Source organism: Salmo trutta, chromosome 3 (genome assembly GCF_901001165.1).
Source record: "Salmo trutta chromosome 3, fSalTru1.1, whole genome shotgun sequence".
NCBI classification, from domain to species: domain Eukaryota; kingdom Metazoa; phylum Chordata; class Actinopteri; order Salmoniformes; family Salmonidae; genus Salmo; species Salmo trutta.
Genome location: NC_042959.1, coordinates 21,031,673 through 21,041,508, shown reverse-complemented (window position 1 = coordinate 21,041,508; position 9,836 = coordinate 21,031,673). Strand labels below are relative to the sequence as shown.

At 40.1% G+C, this 9,836-nt stretch overlaps 1 protein-coding gene and 1 long non-coding RNA gene across 2 annotated transcripts; both read left to right on the top strand.

Annotated features, from left to right (window-relative positions):
- The first annotated feature begins 1,732 nt into the window (after nt 1–1,732).
- Nucleotides 1,733–3,464, top strand: LOC115164753 (uncharacterized). The gene is made up of 2 exons (XR_003869978.1): nt 1,733–1,774; nt 2,927–3,464. It is a non-coding gene; the product is annotated as an uncharacterized LOC115164753 (long non-coding RNA).
- A 710-nt stretch (nt 3,465–4,174) lies between these two features.
- On the top strand, nt 4,175–9,378 carry LOC115170100 (chloride intracellular channel protein 2). Its single transcript, XM_029726390.1, has 6 exons — nt 4,175–4,475; nt 5,710–5,819; nt 6,371–6,496; nt 6,583–6,686; nt 7,013–7,194; nt 7,703–9,378. The coding sequence occupies exons 1-6, from the start codon at nt 4,422–4,424 to the stop codon at nt 7,862–7,864; spliced, it is 738 nt and encodes a 245-aa protein (XP_029582250.1). The 5' UTR covers nt 4,175–4,421; the 3' UTR covers nt 7,865–9,378.
- The last annotated feature ends 458 nt before the right edge of the window (nt 9,379–9,836 follow it).

Below are 9,836 nucleotides of genomic sequence, written 5' to 3'. Positions count from 1 at the left end.
TGAAGCCCAGACGTAAGAGAGAGAACAATGGCTAAAACCCGGTCTTAACTTCCAATGCTCCATCCCCCTGCCCAACCCCCCTTCACGCCACTCCGCCAACCACCAGGCTGCCCGGTATCTGAACATTCCAGGCATTCCCGTGATTGGCAGATAGCAGGTTGATTGGCATGACCCCGCGAACACTGGTAAGTACGACACAACCCACTAATAGCTCAACACCTAACCCACAACTGTCTGTGCGGGTCGCTACAGTATTTTCAATTGACTCAAAATGGCTGTCATTTAGTCATTAGGATCTGACAATCAGACATAAAGAAGTTTGTACATGTTTATGAGAACTGCATTATAATGGAAAGTTTGTGGGTGTACTATTTGTAGATTTCAGTGCAGAATTTGACTTAGTGGATCATGAAATAATTTTGACAAAATGAATGTGTAGTAGAGTTAAAATGGTTATTCCAGCAAACTTCAAATTATTAGAATAGTACACAACGTAGAACAGAACAATCAGGTTGAGGGTCAGTGGCCAAAGCCCGCGAACAGGAATATTCCAAGTTCAGACAGAAGGGGGGAGTCAGATCGCCAGGAACTTTACTTTTGGTTTCTAATTTTAATTGTTGCGCTACTGGTGATGCCTGTTGATGTTAGGTAGGCAGCTACAGTAGCTGAATGATGTTAACATCTTCAGGTTTTGTTTCATTAAATGTATTTTATTTTATCTGGGTGCTTACGTCACCTACTAACACCCTGGTACTACCCTTAGCTCCCGCTCTCCTCAGTCTGAGAAAACACTGAGAGAGAAAGGTACGGGTTGCAGATTACTCCTTTGTAGAAGTCCGTAACGTGAAATAAATAAAACGTCCCAAGGTTAATGCTGTAGATATTGTTATAAGGGGATGTGAGACTATTAATATAGTTACAGAGTGCTAAAAGTGTTGCTAGCTAGCATGACTTTCTGTGATGCAGAAGGCTAGTTGAGCTGCCGACTAGTGATGGTGGTGCATTATGGGGGATGTAGTTTTTGCCCTCTAAGGCGATTTTACGTTGTAACTTGTTTGTGTTGCAGTGGTTTTGTACATGAGTTGTTGTATTTTGCTACTATCAACACTGAAAGTATCTAGCAATGTATTGGGGATGTGAGACAGGATATGTGTTTTACCTTTCTTCATGCTCCTGTGTAGAACAACTTGTCAGGCGTTGCATTGGAGACTGATGTGTTCCTGTCCTGTCTTTTCATAATACTATTGCAGGTATGGTTCTATTGTCTAAGAATTAAGATTATACATTCTTTGTATTAAGGACTGGTTATTATTTTATACTATACATTATGGCTTTATGTATGAGTGTGATTGTGAGAGTCTGAGAAAACACTGAGAGAGAAAGAACAACTTGTCAGGCGTTGCATTGGAGACTGATGTGTTCCTGTCCTGTCTTTTCATAATACTATTGCAGCAGATCAACATAAAAGCCTTAAAGACAGCCGTGGTGTCGCTCTTCAATTCTGGGTTCTCCTGTGGTGCATAAGAAACCCGCTACAAATGCATTATAGTTTTAAGGAGGTAGCATTGAATTGGGTACAGTCATATCTAACTGACAGGAAACAGTCCACCTATATCAATGGTTCATTTTCTACCCCTCATGTGTTAAACTGTGGAAGCCCGCAGGGCAGCTGCCTTGGGCCACTTCTTTATTTAATATATACCAACGACCTTCCCTATGCCTTCCCTTTGCAGATGATACTACAATTTATGCAGCAAGACAATCGGTTCAACAGGTACAGCAAGCTTTACAAGGAGATTTGGAGAATATCAGGGAGTGGGTTTGCCAGAACAAACTTGTTTTAAACACCAAGAAAACCAATGTTATGTTGGTCTGTTCCACTGGGAAAAGGCCAAAACAACATGGGATACAATTAAGTATGGGAGGAGTACAAATTGAAGAAGTGGCAGAAACCAAACTATTGGGAGTGCAGCTAGACAACTGCTTATCATGGTCGTCTCAAATAACTAATCTATGTAAAAAAATATATATTAAAACAGCATGCATAATCAGAAGGATAGCTAAATATTTACAGGAAAAAATCTTAAGCAAACAACACAAGCATTAATTGAGAGTCAGGTGAACTACTGTTCTGTGGTCTGGGGAAATGCATCATCAAGTGAAGTTAGGAGGCTGCAGATTGCACAGAACAAAGCAGCAAGGAAGGTGGAGATATGGTTCTTCTGTGGCAGTCATGCGCAATGTTCTTGGTTGGTCATCAATCAACAAGATAATTGGAAAAAACATGCTTATTTTATTTCATAATATACATCATTTAAAACGGCCAAGTTCTATTCACAATGGTATTCAGTTGGTAAGAGACAGACATTCCGTAAATACTAGGAATAGATTGTCCACCATCTATGCCTTATCCAGACAGAAAAGAGAAATAGGCAAAATAACATTTCGATTTAGAGCAATAAAGAAATTTCATAAATTAACTGAGCAAACCAGAAACCTTTCAATATATAAATGTAAACATTATTTAAAACCATTTAAATATAATACATAGAAATGTTGTGGGGACTATAGTAGATGAAGAATCAATATTTTTTAGATTGACTATTTATTGGGTCATTATGTTAGTATATTATGTATGTTTGTAATAGTGTGTTATATGTGAAAATGTGTTCGTATTATAAATTGTATTTTAATGTTTAAGGACTCTTGGAAGATTAGTCCGAATGGACACTAAAAGAGCTCCAAATCAAATCAAATCATTGATAAAGTGCTGACTGGCTCATTCAAATTTACCTATATCCTCACAGATAATCAGTAGATCATTGCTTTATTCGATGGGCTAAGGACTCGACCAAATCATCTTCCTTAGATCATAAGCTTGTGGCTATTTACGGATTTTTGTTAAACCCTTTCCGTTTCCTTACAGTTCCTGCCACTCATCTGCTCCATGCCCTCACCCAGGGGATGTAGGCTGGGGGTTCTCCCATCATGACGCAATGACCACGCAATGACCATGACCTTCCCCTCCCCTGTGACTCACCAAGCACCAACATTTCCCACAAACACCCATGTGGTTTCACTAAAATCATGCTGGCTAGAATCTACTGCCTGGCCAGGTATCATGCATTCCTGACATATTCAAAATAAAATTCAATAAACGCTTTATCACACATTTTTCCAGGGAGGGAATACAGCTGTGTTGATGTTGGTAGATGTTAGTTTTATATTTAGGCAACTAACCGTGTAAAGGTTATGGAACATTTTAGGCACATTTTTTGAAAAATTGGTCAGAAATCCAAACCCTAACACAGCATAACAAATATGTCATGTTTATTTGTGTCTCATGCGTCTCGTCACAAATATCCTCATCAGAAAATCTATGTGAAAACAAAAAATCTAGTGAGAGTTAACTAATGAGCACAACACGTTCAGTCTTTGTTGACATACAGTACCAGTTATCAAAACATTTCCAAATGAGGTGTTACTGGTTCCCAGTATATTCCAACACAGTACATGCTTTGTATAGGGAGTGTCACGCCCTGGCCATAGAGAGGTTTTTGTTCTCTATTTTGGTTAGGCCAGGGTGTGACTAGGGTGGGCATTCTATGTTCCGTTTTCTATGTTTTGTGTATTTCTTTGTTTTGGCAGGGTATGGCTCTCAATCAGGGACAGCTGTATATCGTTGTCTCTGATTGGGAGCCATACTTAGGCAGCCTGTTTTCTTATGGGTTTTGTGGGTGGTTACTTTCTGTTTAGTTCATGTTCCTGACAGAACTGTTTAGCTGTCGTTCATTTTCTTGTTTTGTTGAAAGTGTTCTATTAAAAGTTAATGATGAGCACTCACCACGCTGCGCCTTGGTCTACTCCCTTTGACGGCCGTTACAGGGAGAGACAAAAACGTCAAAGTGTACACTGTTATTAGTGTGACAGATCATCAAAACACTGTATTCAATTTGGCGCTACGGTTGGCATTATAGGGGGATATGATGGTTTTAAGTCACATGGTGAAAGTATATTTCTACATTGTTTGATTAACCATTATTAACTGACAAGTACTAGGACCTATTTTAGGCTCTCCTTGTAGAGAGAGCTTGGCACTGTGTTTATATGAGAGAGGACCACGCCCATCCTCAGGGCCCTCCCCCTCCTCCTACGTTTAAAGTGTGTTCAGAGTGATAGCCTCAAGGAGCCCACAAACAAAATGTCCCAGCTACAAGGGTCTTACACTGCCTCCTAAGATCCATATAAAAACCAGCACACTAGAGCACGGAGATATATAGAAGACTCAAGGGAAGAGTGACGTTTTACTTCCGTGGACTTGGAGTCTTCAGAGTCAACAGGTTTGTTTTGCTGAGACCTGAGGACACTTGTTGGAGAAGCATTTCTGAACTTTGCACAACACAGCCCAGCTTTTGAAAAAAATGGCGCAAAGACAGAACTCCGACAAAGACCCGACTATTGAACTCTTCATAAAGGTCAGTATTGTGTTCATCCTTTAGTTTAGAATAAGAAAATAATCATTTGTATTAATTCTAACATAGTTAATTCTAACATATGAATGTAATTTCAACTATATGTGAAAAGATGTAAATGGTGTGATGATTGTAATAGAGAAAAACATACCGCAAAATTGTTTCATGTGAAAGCTAATGAAATGTACAAGACTTAATGTAAAGCTTCATCCACTTCAGCCATAGCCTCTATTTCACAAAATGGCTCAATGCTTGTGGTGTTGTGTTCGGTATGGGTAAACACTGGCATCTGAGCAAGATTTCATATTCACTTAACAGCACTCTGAGAGGGTAGTGTGTGTGTGCGTGCATGTGTGTGTGTGTGTCAGTGAGAGTGAGGGTGGCCTTTATCACTGTGTAATGACACCAGACACTGGAGGCCACCTTATCACCACATGCCCTGGAGGAGCAGACAGCACACTGGGAACGCCTGGCCCCCCGCTGAGGCAGGCACACACACACACACACTGACACACATAGACATATTCTCAAAACGGAATAAATATTGCAAATAAGTAGATATGGACTGTATCTATGTAAAGTCATATACGTACAGTACATAATGGTATATATTTGAATCACACGGACACACACACACACACACACACACACACACACACACACACAGAGAACCATCCCATTTGTTTATCCATACCAGAGGTAGAGCAGCGTTGGTGGATCAGTAATCAGACTCTGTTGTCATATCATGTGCAATAGGTGGGCACTGAGGAGAGTGGATGTCAATTTCTGTTAGCTTCATCTCCAATTCAATGCCTGCATTTCCTCTCAAGTAGCATTTCCTAAAATAACCCAGCCAGTCCCAACACTACAAGTGTGTGTATTTGTGTCTTTGGTCATGAGATGAATATGAATTGCATGATAGGGTTGGAGATCAGGACTTAGTGTAATGGATAACATGGACAATGTCAACATCAACCATTGGAATTTGGAAAGGGCTCCCTATCTTATGTGTGACCATGAGTCTTCTGTGTTTGAGGAGTTATCGTATATTGCTGTCTGTGAAATAAACTACCAATAAACTAGCCTGGTCCCAGATGTGTTAATATTGTTTTGCCAACTACTATGGTCATTGTTTGGTGTGACAATGACCCTAGGAGTTGGCAAGAAAGCACAAACAGATTTGGCAACAGGCTATAACTAAACCAAAACTCAAAAAATAATGCTGCTTGTCTTTCAGGCTGGCCACGATGGAGAGAACATGGGCAACTGCCCCTTCTGCCAGAGGCTCTTCATGGTCCTGTGGCTAAAAGGAGTCAAGTTCACCGTGACAACCGTCGACATGAGGAAGTAAGCCCCCGCCTCCCTGGCCTCCCGCCCTTCCAATTCCTGTTCATCTGTTTAAAGTTCCCCTCACACAGGGCTCTATAAAGAGTTCAGCAAGAACAAGGATGTTTTTCAGAAACCAAACTGTTTAATGGGGTGTGATACAGAGAGGTGATAGAGGGCGGGGCTTGAAAGGCTAAAGCATTTGCAGAAAGGAGAAAGAGCTCTGTGTAGAATTGAACAAACACCTTTTCTTAATCTATCCCCTTTCTTGTGTGAATTTCTCAGGCCCATTACCGGTGAGCAAATAGGATCAGGAAACGTTGAAAGGATGCTGATAATTGAGTGATTGAGTAGCCACTCCCATGCCAGTGTGTTTTACTTACTGAATCATAGATTGCTGGAATCATGGCTTGATAACCTTTGTGTTCGTTGTGACTGTGTCAATGAATGATTAAGCATGGCATCTATTGATAGAAAGCTGGAATGATCCCATATATGACCATGTCTACTTCCTTTCTTTTTTCCTGCCCTTTGCCCAACTCTCCACCCAACCATGCCCTGGTACACTCTAGAAAACCAGCAGAGCTGAAGGATTTGGCACCTGGGACCAACCCTCCGTTCCTCCTGTACAACGGCACCCTCAAGACGGACTTTATCAAGATCGAGGAGTTTCTGGAACAGACATTGGCCCCTCCCAGGTAAAGTACTTTTATATTAAAGAAAAAGTGAATGGCACTAACTTTCTTCAAACAAACTCATACTCCTCTCATCCCACTCCCTTCAGGTATCCACACCTTAGCCCACTCAGCAAAGAGTCCTTTGACGTGGGCGCTGACATTTTCGCCAAGTTTTCCGCTTTCATCAAGAATAGCCCAGCCAACAGTACTTGTAAGTAAAGTTTCAGTCAGTCCACATTCATGTTTTAGATTAGACCATGTCTTATGAGGCAATGGAAAATATGACAATTAAATATGCTAATGGTATTCCAACAATGCCCATGATTCAGTTATTAAAGCACACTGGCACTGGTGTATGCCTTAATGAAATGCTGGTTTGATGTGAATTTTAGGGCCCAGCCCAAGCCTTCTCCTGGTCTGTAAAGCATGCTCAATGGAGAACCTCAACTAAAAGTGCTTTTTTTTATCCATAAGGAATATCTCCAAAGCTCCAGACCAGTCTGACATACATGCCTGTGTCTCTTTCTAAATCCATAGTCCATGAGAAGGCGCTGCTGCGGGAGTTCAAGCGTCTGGATCTCTACCTGACCTCCCCCGTCCCTGAAGAGATTAACCAAAACTCCAGAGAAAACATCCTCGTCTCCAAGAGGAAGTTCCTGGATGGCAACCATCTCACCCTGGCAGACTGCAACCTGCTGCCCAAGCTGCATGTCATCAAGGTGAGACAAATAGGCATGTGACATAAATGGTTTGAAATATGAATTTCATTATTTTCTGGTATTAGGCATGTCTTATGACTATAGTACACAACCTATGCAATGACACTTACTTTCCTTACTTTCTAATCCTTACTTTCTAATAATTTTGGGGTGGCAGTTAGCCTAGTGGTTAGAGCGTTGGGCCAGTAATTGAAAGGTTGCTGGATCGAATCTCTGAGCTGACAGTGTAAAAATCTGAACAAGGCAGTTAACTCACTGTTCCCTGGTAGGCAGTCATTGTAAATAAGAATGTGTTCTTAACTGACTTGCCTAGTTAAATAAAGGTTCAATTTAAAAAATGTTTAAAAATCCTAGAAGTATAACTCCATTTTGAACCATTGGGAACATTCTCCGCACATATTCTCTATTCTCCATTACTTAAATAGTGTAATATGACTATTATTGTTTATAGTGTTTCACAATTCAACTGTTTTGGTTTGGTTTTATTTGGTTTGGTTTTATTTGATAGATTGCTGCCAAGAAGTACTGTGACTTTGACATCCCGGTCCAGTTCACTGGTGTATGGAGGTACCTGAACAATGCCTACGAGAGGGAGGAGTTCAGTCAGACCTGCCCTGCCAACATCGAGATCGAGAAGGCTTACCTGGACGTAGCCAATAAGAGGCTGTAAACCTATAACCAATCTTTAGCCAACAATTACACAACCATTACACAACTATTGCACAACATTTCCTCTTTTACTGTTACCATGGAAATGGTAACACATTCACAAAACATGAAGGAATTCTGGGAGGGGCCAGCAATCATTATTGAAATATCTCAAGTCAACTGTTTAAAAATCAACATTTATAAATTCCTGCATGAGGATGCAGATAGGCATTCTAGAAATCAAAGTTCACAAAGAGACCCCCTCCTGCTTAATGTGCATTATGTTAATTTAGCACTATAGGGCATGCACAAGATGAACCACAATGCCATATGTTTTACAGAGAGTGTAATAGTAGGCTGCTACAGTAACTAAGGTCTATGTATGAAGTCAAGTACAGACTATTTATTTCATGTAATTATACTGGCAAATTTCATTATATGCCACACTAAATAGGCCAAGTGTGCAATTTGACTGTCTATCTAATTTAGTGAGTTTCTTTGTCCATAGTGTAAATATATAGTTCTTACATGTTGTTTATGACCTGCACAGCCATACTATAAGAATATATGAGTGTATTCTAATTATGTTTATGTGTGATTGAAACTAGTGATACAAAACCTATTGTTGATGGTTACCATTACCACTCAGAATATTAAGCTCTCACCAACAAGACTACAGTCAATTAGCATGTAAATAAGTTTAGGTATCAGGAAAATATGTTTTACCATAATACAGTACACCTGTTCAAACTATGATGTGAAAGAAAATGTCTGACCCTTGAGTGTGTATGTTTGTGTTTGTTTGTGTGTGTGTGTGTGTGTTTGCTGATCATTTTAAAGCATCCCACATACAGTATATGCAGTCAGTGATTTATGTGGTATGATTACACAAAATATGTATTTACTGTGCATTTCTAAATTAGTCAACTAAGATATAGTTGACGCCTAGTTTTAGTGTTTAATGTTGTTGACTTCATTCTGCTTCCAAGCATTGGTTCGAGGCATGTACATTGTGTAGTTGTATAGAAATTGATATGCAATCTTACACAGTGTTGGTCTCTCAAAAACAAAGTTGTTCCGTTCAATCCACACGACATATTTCATTTTATTATCAGCCAGTCTCAATACAAGACCCTTTTCAACCGGATTAAAAAATATATTTTCATAAATAATTGAGTCTAGGGTTATAAGTATAAACATTGTGTTGGGGATGTACGTTTAATATGTAATAAGGGACACAGCTTGGGGCGAGGGTGGCAAGATAAGGTGTTATTGTCCAGGCATCGTCGAAACATCTCTTATCCCCCTTCACCGCACAGCTTCTAGTTTGTCACACAGTATTTCCAGAAACATGCTATCCAGGGAAGAAAGCCACAAAAATAGACACATGTCAAGATTCTGTGCATCAATTTTGCCTTCATGTGTCCTATCATGTTACATCATCTACTGTTTGTATCCTGCTAGGCTATACCCACCGGGCACAGACGTTAATTCAACGTCTATTCCACGTTAGTTCAATAAACAACATTGCTTCAACCAGTGTGTGCCCAATGGGTAGTTACTCCATCTCACCTTCGACGAGACAGTCCTTAATTAAACATCCTTACCAAACGCTTTATTGCATTGTAAATATGCCAGCATATATATGGTATTTTCTTACGTTGTTGACGCGATACTGTGCTTTCAATTGTCCTCAGCAAACACCTGCTCTTACTATGAGCATAAGGAACACATAAGGAACGGTGTGGCGACAGAGTCGGTCCAGGATAACGTTGTTTACTCACCTCTCTTGTTAGTTTTCGGCAAGTTCTGCTCAGAACGAAGGAAGCCCTGAGAGCGAAGCTTGTCGGCTGCAGCGAGCTTCAACACCACCACCTTCAGATCATCAACCTAAAAAAACACACAGAATATATTTTATTACACATTGATCCATATAGAATCTAATAGAATAGAATAGGTTCACCAGAGGGTTCTTTTGTATCACACAGTCAATA